The 12,211-nt window shown below is 50.6% G+C and overlaps 1 protein-coding gene across 1 annotated transcript in view; it reads left to right on the top strand.

Moving 5' to 3' along the window:
• Positions 1-8,295, top strand: part of LOC149337890 (uncharacterized) — a 37,605-nt gene extending 29,310 nt beyond the window's left edge. The window contains exon 4 of the mRNA XM_089554539.1: positions 8,257-8,295. Coding sequence (XP_089410665.1) covers positions 8,257-8,295 — 39 coding nt within the window. The remainder of the gene's footprint in view (positions 1-8,256) is intronic.
• Positions 8,296-12,211: the final 3,916 nt, after the last annotated feature.

Genomic DNA, 12,211 nt, shown 5'->3' on the forward strand with positions numbered 1-12,211 from the left:
GGTGCTGTAGTTTGTTTACCGCATCCGGTCGCGTTATGGGAATGCCCATTACGTTCTTTTTCTTGGGCCCTCCGCACAACCACACAGGAAGGGGTCAGTCAACCCGGCGGGAGAAGAGGGGGCGCCGAATGGCGGGGGATTACAGGAGACGTCAAACTCCCCTCATGGACTCAGTCGTTAGGCGGCATCCTGTGTGCACGTGTGTACGGCGAGGCTGACCCGCGCCACAGTGCGTGGCTCTTTGTACCATGTCTGCAGCGGCATGCTTTGACATATTGTCACGCTAGCTGCAGGCATGAGGAGCGACGACGAGAAACAGATGAGTTGAAATGGCGTTCCTCGAACTTGGCGGCCACCGGACGTTCGGAAAGCGAGTGTTCGCGAAGCTCGCAGCGGGAAAGCATAATTATCCGAAATCGTGATGGTGGAAAGTGTGCATATGTGTACAGTGTCGCGATGAGTTACCTTCTTTCCCCAATCATTCATTGGTTGTGTTATTCTTTCCCCAATTGCCGATTTGTGGTATTTTCCTTTCCCCAATAAGTTATTGGGTGGATGTTTGTATAGTACTTGATTGGTTATTCTCCCACCGAGGGCGGGGACATTGGTTTTAAAACCAGCTGCTTCGGCAGGACCGAGGGCTGGTTTCGTCACCTAGAACTGCGAGCCAGTCAATTGTAAATATGTTTTCTCCTTGCTTGTATCCTCCGTTGTGCTTTTAATTGTTATAAAAGTTAACCTCTCCTAAAGTGTCCTCTTGCAATGTGATTGAGCAAAACGAATCTTCAAGACGTCAAAAATCCTTACAACCATCATCTTTAACCCAATTTCCCTCTACGAGATCAAGAGAGGGAATCCAACTTGCTGTTACCTGATCTTCACGAGCAGCTTTCCTCGTTGGCTTTGCTTGTAAGGCTTTGTTTACTTTCTCTTTCGTTACCAGATGACGTCAAATGACCCCGCACCAATCTCTACGTCATTACATTAGTTTGTCTGTGTTAGTCTCAAAGAGTAGCGATTCTCACTCAAAGGTTGCTCTAGAGCGTCTCCAAAAGACGACGACTCGCGTGGAAACGTTCTGCCGCCAGTCGTTATACAGGTTCCCTGAAAACTCCAAAATAAAAGATTGAGAGCGTGCCATGAGTGCCTTGCCTCTAATATCGCAGTCATAGGCTAGATGGCTACAGACTCATAGCTAAAGAATCTCCGCCATATTGTCACGTTGTAGTACACGGCAGTCCAGCGGTCAGGAAGACACCGACAAGACTTGCAAACGAAGCTCTTTATTTGGGCTGACTTGCGCCCGGAAAAGAACTGAATCACTCGGCGGTGGCGTAAGCAACAGACTAGCTCGTCAGTCGTCGAACTTCGAATGCCCGCCGCTCGCTGCATTGCTCAATTTAAAGCCGCCAAGGAAACTTCGAGATAACAGGTAAAAATCAACTACAGTAATCTGGAAACACCTAGATGCAGTTTTTCATGGCTATGAGCAACCGAGATTAGTCGGGTCCCTTCTCGCGTCAAGAACAAAAATGATAACGCCCCGTTCCTGCGGCCTTGAGCGCGAACGAACGGACACTACAATGATACGTGGCATTACCTCCCTCCCAGAGAAGCATCGCCTCGATGCTTTAAAATGAAAATAAACACGAAGGATGCAAACTTCCAGTCCTTTAGCCTTCATAATAGGGTTTAATGCGTACGACATGGTGTGACTCATGCGCGATGTCCATGAGGCGTCGTCGCAAACTTTCGGGAACGACGAGTCTGTCACATCCGTACAAGACGCCCTGCACGACGGACAACTCCGGAATCAGCCGCACGAAGAGTCGGCTGCGAGAGCTGTACTGTTGGCCGCGAATGGACGGGCACGTCGAAGAACTGGTACGGACATGCGTCGTGTGCCAGTCCTGTGACAAGTAGGCTCGTCCGGTAGCACCTCCTCTGCAACCTGCCGCCTCCCCAGAAATACCTTGAGATAAGGTTGGCCTTGATGTCATGGGGCCTTTCGACCAAGCTCCTAATGGCTGCCGGTTCTGGATCGGGCGAAGCCAGGTACAATGAAGGGCCCGGGCGGCTAACACCAGCGGCTGACATCAGCTTGGTTGGAGGCACGTCCCAAGATTAACCCTGGAACACGGTTACGGATTGCGGACTGGTCGGCGGCACTCTGGTGCAGTCGATAGGCGGCCAGATGTCAGCGAAAAGGGCAGCTGGAGCTGAGGAGTGCATTTGCTGCTGAACCACTTCTGGACGAACCAAACAAAACTTGGACGAGTACCGCACTCGCCCATCATACAGCAGATATGACGCAGGTCCACGTTGCTCCACAACCTTCCCAGACTCCCAATACCGAGCTGGCAGTTTGCCTCGCACAGTGGGCTTGCGAACACGCACGTGCTGGCTGATCTGGAAGTCACGACGCCTGGCGCCACTCCGCTGGTCCGCATAAAGCTTGTACTGCGCTTGCTTCTCCTCAAGCCTCTGCCGCAAAAGCTTAAGCACTGTTGTCGGATCCACTGGGAAGCACTGATCCGGCATGCCTACGACATTGAGTCTTGTGCCGGGCAACAGGCCATGAATTAGGAGGGCTGGTGCAATTCCTGCTGTGGCATGTGGCGTACAGCGGTAGACACCGAGGTAGTCCACAATAGCTGTAAGTAGGTTGCGTCGCGCGCACAGACATGCACGACTTGCGTGAGTGTGCGCCGTCGCTGAGATACCGTTTGCCGTCGGGGATGACTTCACAGTCTAGGTCACCGTTGCGGCGGAGAACCCTGTGCGGGCGAAAGTATCGTCGCAGTGATTTTCACTCAGTCAACGGCGGCGAATGACTTGCATATCTAAACACGGTCACCTAGCTTGTAATGCGTCTCCCGTCGGCGCAGATTGTAGCGTCGGGCGTCGGTGTGCTGATGGTTTTTAATGAGAGGCCGAGCAAGTCTTAGGGCTTCCCGGCGCGATGAAGGTAGGCGGCGACGTCGAATTTTGTCTTCGTCTGAAACGTCCGGGAGCATTGCGTCAAGTGTTGTCGTGGGCTTCCTGCCGTATACAAGCCTGGTGAGGGTAGACCTGGTTCTCTCCTGGACGGCAGTGTTATGGGCGAAGATCACGTAGGGTAGAATGGTCTTGTGTTCGGCGTCGATGTACATGGAGAGCATGTCTGTGATTGTTTTGTTCAGGCGCTCTGTGAGTCCGTTGGTTTGCGAATGATAGACAGCTGTCCTCCGCTCAATTGTCTGATTGTAGTTTAAAGTGGCTTGTGTGAGCTCCGATATAAACGCCGTTCCTCTGTCTGTGATGAGCACTTCGGGGGCGTCGCGTCGCAGGAGAATTCGTTCGACAAAAAAATTTGGAACTTCTGTTGCGGTACCATTATGCAATACTTTTGCTTCGGCGTAGCAGTTCATGTAGTCGGTGGCCACGATGATCCACTTGTTACCTGATGCTGCAGTCGGAAAAGGGCCGAGGGGGTCCATCCCTATTTGCTTAAAGGGCTTAGTTGTTGGTGGTATGGCGTTCAGGAGTCCGGCTGATCTAATCGGAGGAGTTTTGCGTCGATTACATTCACAGCACGTTTTCACGTAATGGGATAAGTCGGCAGCTGGCCGCGGCAAATAGTACTTCTCCTGGATGCGGTGTGGCGTCCGAGCAATACGGATATGCCCTGCAGTACGCTCATTATGACATGCCTGCATAATTTCTTGCCTGACATTTTTGGGCACGACAAGAAGATGCACTGTCCTTTTGGGCGCAAAGTTCTTCAGGAGGACATTATTGTGAAAGACGAAAGCCGACAGATGGCGCTTGAACCCTCGGGGAGGCGATGCGATCTTCCCATTCAGATAACCAACCAGGCGTTGCTTCTCAGGATCGGAGCGCTGCTGCAGTGCGAAACTGTTGGCGCTTACCGGTCGTAAGAAAGCGTCGTCCTCTTCCTCTTCGGGTGCTGCGTCGATAGGGGCTCGCGACAAGCAGTCTGCGTCGGAATGCTTGCGGCCAGATTTGTAGACTACAGTTATGTCGAATTGTTTTCGACGCAGGCTCCAACGAGTAAGGCGGCGGGAGGGAACTTTCAAATTGGCCAGCCAGCAGAGAGCATGGTGATCGCTCTCAACCTTGAATGGTCGTCCGTACAGGGAGCGTCGAAATTTCGACGTGGCCCAAATAATGGCGTGGCATTCTTTCTCGGTCGTCGAATAGTTGGCTTCGACTTTCGACAGTAAACGGCTAGGGTACCCGATAACCTTCTGCTAGCTACTATTTTTCTGAAAGACGATCGCTCCCAAGCCCACACTGCTTGTATCGGTATATATTTCGTTTTCGGTGCTTTCATCGAAGTCACCGAGCACGGGAGGGGACTGTATGCAACGCTTCAGCTCTTTGAAAGCCTCCACGTGCCACGTTGCTTATGTAAAAGGCACGTCAGCCTTGGTAAGTTGTGTCAAAAGTTCAGCGATGCGCGAAAGGTTCTTGACGAATCTGCGGTCGTAAGCGCACTATCCAAGGAATCTGCGTATAGCTTTCTTGTCATTAGGCGGTGGAAACTTTGCGATCGCAGCCGTATTCTGAGGGTCTGGGCGAACTCCATCCTCGCTTACGACGTGGCCAAGGAACAGCAGCTCCTCGTAGGTGAAGTGGCACCTCTCTTGTTTCAGTGTTAAGCCTGAAGACTTGATTGTTTCCAGCACTATCCGAAGCCTTCTGAGGTGGTATTCACAGCTTGAGGAGAATACAACAATGTCATCTAAGTAGACTAGACAAATTTGCAACTTCAAGCCTGCGAGTACCGCATCCATTACTCACTGGAACGTCGCTGTGGAAGAGCAGAGGCCGAATGGCATCACCTTGAACTCGAAGAGTCCGTCTGGTGTGATGAACGCAGTCTTTTAGCGATCTCTTTCGTCGACTTCAATTTGCCAGTAGCTGCTCTTCAGGTCCATCGATGAAAAGTACTTAGCGTTGACCAGATGATCCAATGTCTTGTCGATGCAGGAGAGGAGGTAGACATCCTTCTTTCTAATGCTGTTCAGGCGGCGGTAATCGACGCAGAAGGGAAGGGTGCCGTCTTTCTTTTTCACTAGCACGACTGGTGCTGCCCAGGGTCTCCTCGATGGCTTGATGACGCTGACACGTAGCATTTCCTCTACTTGCTTGCGGATAGCTTGGCGTTCCAGCTGCGATACGCGGTAGGGGCTCTCCCGCAGTGGTCGGGCGTGTTCGTCTGTGACAATGCGGTGCTTGGCAAGCCGGGTTCGTTGCACATTCGATGCCGATGAGCAGCAATCGCTGTACCTTTGATGAAGACTGCGTATTCGGTCTTGTTTGCTCCGGGGTATTGCTGGGTTTCTGGCCTTGGTCAGGTGTTTCTACGGGTTGGTCGGGGAGGGAAAATGTGTCTCTGATGTCTACCACGTCGTCGAGAAAAGCAATCGTCGTACCTTTGTTTAGATGCCGGTATTCTTCAGTGAGGTTAGTTAGCAGCACTTGTGCTTGGCCATTCCGAATTTGGGCGACTCCCCTTGCGACGCCCAGTCCTCGATCCAGGAGTTACTGGGTGTTCCCCTCGACGACGCCTTCGGCAGTTTCGATGTCTCCAGTACCTATGCAGGCGACGACCCTTGATCGGGGCGGCACGCTCAATGCTTCGTCGATGACGTTTAAGGCAACGTGATGAGTCGCTCTCGCCGCAGCAGGTACGGCTTTGTCAGTGGTAAGCTTGATCGACTTAGATCGAAGGTCTATGATCGCCCAATGTTCATTCAGGAAGTCCATTCCCAAATTCACGTCTCACGAGCAATGCTGTAGGACAAGGAAAGTTGTAGCGTTGATTCGCCCATTTACTGTAACTCTCGCGGTGCAGCTTTCTGAAGACGTAATAAGGTTACCACCTGCGGTGCGGATCAGTCGGACTGCGAGTGGCGCACTCATGACGGAGTAGTCAGCTCCCGTGCCGACCATGGCAGTGACCGCATGACCGTCGACCGTAACTTCAATGTCACTTGTTCGCGTTCTCGTATTGCAAGTTGTATTCGGTGTACAATCTCGGCTTCGTCGAATAGTAAGGCTGCGGTGGGCTTACTCCGACGTTACTTCTCTGCGCGGTGGTAAAAGCTTCAAGTCTGGCCGTTTCGTTCGCGTCGTCACTGTTTTCATCGCAGCTAAGGCATGGTCTTGCGTTTTCGTCGTTGGAGGATATTTGTTCTTGCGCTCAGAAGCAAGCTCATCTCCAAAGGTTTCTTTATTCAGTTTAACCTTCGGTTGCATGGGGAGCGTCCACGCGCGGCGTAGCCTCGGCTAGGAGATACAAAGCGCGGTGACAATGGCGACGCGGAACGTGATAGGTGGCTCGGTGATGAGTATTCTTCCCGACGCAAGAACTCCTCGATTTCGGCTGGTCGCTGGCCGGGTCGGGGTCGTGGGGCGTCGTATGATAACCCTCGGATGCCCATTCTTCTTTATGGTCAGTGCTGGAGAATGTGACTGTCTACGCCATAGTGGAAGCATAGTGGGCGGCGCTGGTCGGGAGTTCTCCGCTCGTCGCATTTCCTCTTGCGTGTGCTACGCTCTTAGGACGGGCGGATTGGGGCGAGAGGACAGTGGTTCAGCGCAGGTGGCTGAGGGCGATAGGGGCTTGGAACCCGTCGTCGAGGTGCAGGACGGCGCACTGCTGCGGCGTAAGTCATGGTTGGAAGCTCCAGAGGGTGCGTGGTGGTCGGCGTCACACCCAAGGCCTGTTGAACTTCGCCCCGGATGACGTCAGTGAGCGAAGTAAGCTGCGGTTGCGTTCCCGTTGGCAGCAATCGTCGGAGCTCTTGTCGTGCAACTTGACGTATAACCTCCCGCAGGTTATCTTTGTTAGCGGTGTCCGGCCAGCTTGCTACTAGCGGTCATACTGGCGGGCTCTGGCATCAACAGTTTTTTTTTTTATGGTGGATGGCTCTTCTACAAATTCCTCAACGGTTTTCGGTTGGTTGCGGACGAGGCCGGCAAAGAGTTGCTCTTAACTCCTCGCATAAGCAGCTTTACCTTTTCTTCTTCCTTCATGTTTGCGTCGGCACGCCGGAACAGACGCCTCACCTCCTTAGTGTACACTGCGACGGTCTCGTTTGGGTGTTGTATGCGAGAATGTAGCAGCTGCTGGGCTCTCTCCTTTCTCACGACGTTTCTGAAAGTCTTGAGAAGCTGCTCCTTTAAGGTTTCCCAGTCCGTAAGGATAGCTTCCTCATTCTCAAACCAGATTCTTGCTGGTCTCTGCAAGCCGAAGAAGACGCGCCTAGATTTCATGGCATCGTCCCAGTTGTTCAAGATAGCCACACGGTCGAACTGTTCCAGGCATTCTTCGGGGTATGCGCCTGGCGAAGCGTCGAAGGTTGGGGTTGGTAGCACCTGGGGCTGCTGCAGAATGATTGGAGTCGACGTCTGGGGCAAGCTCATGGTGGACGTTGCTGTTTGCTTTCGCTTCCGCGTAGGCTCTCGCAGAGTCCCGAACTCAGATGCGTCCCCTAGCAGACGTTAGCTTGCTCGGTGTTCTGGAGTCAGGTCCTCCGGTGAATGACTCAGAGGGCTGGCATCACGACTTGCCGGTGTATCCGGTACATGGAAGGCCAACCCGCACCTCCACCAGATGTCACGTTGTAGTGACGGCAGTCCAGCGTTCAGAAAGACACCAACAAGACTTGGAAACGATGCTCTTTATTTGGGCTGACTTGCACCAGCAAACGAACTAAATAGCATGGCAGCGGCGTAAGCATCAAACTATCTCGTCAGTCGTCGAACTACGAATTCCCGCAGCTAGCTGCACCGCTTAATTTAAAGCCGGCCAGGAAACTTCGATATAACAGGTCAAAATCAACTACAGTAGTCTGGAAAACCTAGATGCAGTTCTTCATGGCTATGATCAATCGAGATTAGTCCGGTCGCTTCTCGCGTCACGGACAAAAATGAGAACGCCCCGTTCCTGCAGCGTTATGCGCGAACAAACGGACACTACAATGATGCGTGGCAATATTTACCATCAGTGATATTTCCATAGAATACCTTACAATACTATTTTTGATCTCCCTCTTGAGGCAAGGAGTCTGTCACGAGTAAGCGTCCCTCGCCTGATCTTCTGGCGCACCCTTTTTGCATGTGCACCGGTAGGACTGCAGATAATTCATCATGTGTGCTTAAGCGGTGCTGTTGTGTGTTACCAACAACAATTCCGTAACTGTGTGCTGGTTTTTCACATGAGCGCGTGTCTTGGGCACGCAGCCTGAGCAGCTGGGATGTGTCTTTGGACTGCGTGGCTAAACTTGTTTTTCCTGAAGGCTCACGAACTAAGAGGTGCGCTGTAATACGGCCCCCTTTCGATTTCTTTCTTGGTGGACACGGGTCTCCTCGGGTAGTGGTAGGCTGGTTCTGGATTTTCTCTGATATGCGCCATAGCTGGAGCGATTGCCATAAGTACTCTAAGGCTAATCCCGGCTACTGCTTAACCGAAGCCCGGACCAACTAACTTTCAGTGGCCTTCTGAACGCCAATCACAGGTCCCTTTTCATGAACTCCATCGAGTATCCCAGATGCTGTGCTGCCACAAAAGTTCCAAGCTCGCTTAAAAATGCCTTGAGTATTACCGTGGACTCCTGAGGGAATTTCATACTCTTCTTATCCCAGTTGCAGTCGAACCGTGTGTGCTATTCCTCTACTTATATGATGGCTATTCCGTAGCGGTCTCGATACGAGCTGGCCGGTGTCACTCTCACTCCCTTGGTTTATGCCCCTTCCTTCCTTCCTTCCTTCCTTCCTTCCTTCCTTCCTTCCTTCCTTCCTTCCTTCCTTCCTTCCTTCCTTCCTTCCTTCCTTCCTTCCTTCCTTCCTTCTTTCCTTCTTTCCTTCTTTCCTTTCTTCCTTTCTTCATTTCTTCCTTTCTTCCTTCCTTCCTTTACTTCGCTTCTTTCTTCCCTCCTGCCTTTGTATTCATGGTGCCTTAAGCACAAATATATTGACAGCAGTCATGCTATTGCGCCAAGGTTGCGAAATGGGGCAGTCAATACCGATGCATATATATAGGCAGCGTGAACATAATTCCGAAAAAGGTGCATATAGGAGAGAGCGCTGAACTTTCAACTTCACGCTGTATCCTATCTGCATCTTTTTCCTGATGGCGTTCGTGCTGCTGATGGACATGGATCGCAACCAACTAGACCGGCAGATCATGTTCAGTACCGATGTTAGCGTTTCTTCATGCGGCATGTAGCACATTTTTCCTGCAAGAATGGACAATCTGTACCAACTAACTCGTATTAACAGTGAACTATGGCTCCGTTCCGTCCTCGACACGCTAATATTTCGAGCCTATGCGGAACATTCCATTGAGTGAACTATCGCTATGCACACATATACTTTGCTGCTTACTCTAAAACCCATCGCACCGGCGTTAAACATTTGGAGCTGATAATGCTCAAGCGGACAAAATCACAAAATCGTTATTGTCAAGGATGGAAATTAATTTCTGCGTCTCATTTGTGCGCCCCATAGATGATGTGGTACTTAGAACTCGGTCGGCTTTCCCTGATATAAGAAGTACTAGTTGGCACAATGTAATAGCTGACGGATACCGCTGGCACACATAGCGTCCCTCGCAAAAGCTCTGGAGCACCGGTGTATTGATCGTAAAATATTGCAAGAGATAACCTGGAATATTGCTCTGGCGCATATCGGGAGAAATAACTCGTCGGAAATGTTTCTTTCCATCTTTACGCGATTGGTCTAAAGATATATTTCGCATGATTCGCATGTTCATTTATTTTTTTAACTTGCCTTGTAATTTTGCTTTGTGCTTCTTTGTAATGTGTTTATTGTGCCCCTCCTGCCAGGGTCCTTCACTGCGCCTGCAGTATGCCCTAAATAAATAAATTGCAAAAACCTATTATCAGATCTACGCACTTTGGCTTCCCGATAGCAGGCATCTAAACAATTTTATAGCCAGACATGGTGGAAACATATGAGTAAAAAGGCTTCTGGAACGCGATTGGATATTCACGACCAGAATTGCTGAGGGTTCGTGACCTTTCTGAACAGCACGCTCTTTCAGTCCATCCACCAAACACTCACTACTCCCTAATCCTTCGCCTCCCGATTTTCGCAAAAACGCTTAATGAGCTAAGGCAACATGCAATAGATAAATGAGGCTATATCCAATAATGTTCTGTCCTGAAAGACGCGGGTTCGATCCCGGCCGCGGCGGTCGAATTTCTATGGAGGCGAAATTCTAGAGGCCCATGTACTATGCGATGTCAGTGCACGTTAAATAAGCGCAGGTGGTCGAAATTTCCGGAGCCCTCTACTACGGCGTCTCTCATAGCCTGAGTCGCTTTGGGACGTTAAACCCCATGAAACAAAACCAAGCCTAATAATGTTCTATTCGATAGCCTGTAAGCCAAATAATAACGCGCTTAAGAATAACTAAAACGAAGTGGATGAGTATTCACCAGCATTTTTTTCATGTGTGTCTCGCACTGTGAGTATTGGACGCGCGGATACGTCCCACTACGCGAAGATTTTGAGCCCAGTTTTTGTCGGTGCATCTTTCGCCACAGATGAGGAACCACCCCAGTAAGTGTTACCTTCTACTTTCCATCCCAGCAGAATTACTCCACCCTACAACCACTCGTGATAGACATTCATGCAAAAAAAAAAGAAATTCTTTTTCGCCTTTGGATGAGCCAAGCAAGAACAAGTTCGTGATACCCTCCCCTCCGGATGCGGTTATTTTTACTCACGCTGCTACTCTGAGAACTGTGCCATGCACACAGTGTAATAGACAGTGGTATCAACGCTGCGGATAAGGACACGCCAATAGTTCTTCGCCTCCTGAAGTATCCGACAGATGGCGTCACGACGTATTCGGAGGAATCAAAAGCGCTCCCTCCGTCCACACCAGCCACCTTCCTCGCTGCAGCTTGTTTCGCATAGATGTCAACAGGTGGCGTGGCAATGAAATCGCGTCTGTGAAGAGTGCTCTTCACGAGAGAAAGAATGCAAAGAGGCGCACATGCGAGGAAAGGAGAGTAGATGGTGAGACCACAACGGCAATGCAATGTGCGTGCCATCACCATAATATTATTGTCGATTGACAAAGGAATTACAGGGTAATCTAGTCGATAGCTCCGGTCTATCCCATTCTGTGGCAGCATATCGCGGTCATTAAGTCGTCTATGCGCAAGGCCAGTCAAAGTTAATGACGTAGACATCAAAACGAGGAGGAAATTTGCAGGCTGACGCGAGGTCCCGGAGCAATCAACAAAACAGCAGATGACAAATGGGAAGTGTGCAGCTTTTTACATCGGCAATCATTGATTTGATGAAACAGCCGCATTAAAATATTTCCTTCACGCAGATCCGCATTAAATCCAGAGGTATAAGGCTGTCGAGCTGCTTTTAATAGAAAGGGGCCGGCAATGGCGTATGGACAATGGTGTTCAGAAAGTGGCTTGCTGTGGACAAACACTAGAAGGCCTGAGCATACGAGAGGCGCTTTTGAACCTACATGGTTTCCTCCCATACGTCCTGATGGGTATTCCTCGCTTTTCAATAGAAGCTCTCCCCTCGCGACCGAACCTCGATTTGTCTACTATACCTTTGTTGGCAGGAAGATGAAAAGGAAGGAGCGAGAAGCAGCAGCGAGCTCTGGTTACGCCTCGAAGAGCTATTGCTTCCCTATATTTTTAGCACTAGAGGCCTCGTTCTCGAGAAAAGCCGGAGTCCGTCTGTGTAGCGAATAATGCAGATGATCCACCTGCCACGTATGCCAGGCGGCAATGAAGTTTTCGCAGATTAATAAAGGGCAACTTCCGCCTGCTCACAGGGGGAGTGTGCATGAGGTCATTCATCGCTCTCGGGAAGAGCAACGCGTTTTCGAAACGGCACTGCCAGGGCAGTTGCCCATCGTTAAAGAGACCATGCGACGTTAATTAAGCATGTGACGTTTATTCTTTGTGCGCAAAGTAAGTAACGGAGTGATAGCTGAACGCCAGTAGAGATCGCCAAGATTGTAATATTTCTTATTTTTTAACCTTCTCCAGAAATGCTCATTTCTAGCCGGTGGTGGCGCAATGCACCCATGATTTCGGCAGCGGAAATGAGGGGGCATCGAGATTATGCGCTGCTTTCCTAGTTGGTTGTGGTTCCAGTTTGAACCTAACTCTTTTATACTCGGAAACAGGTC

The sequence above is a fragment of the Amblyomma mixtum genome, chromosome 7 (assembly GCF_055824585.1).
Source record: "Amblyomma mixtum isolate Tamu chromosome 7, ASM5582458v1, whole genome shotgun sequence".
Lineage (NCBI taxonomy): Eukaryota > Metazoa > Arthropoda > Arachnida > Ixodida > Ixodidae > Amblyomma > Amblyomma mixtum.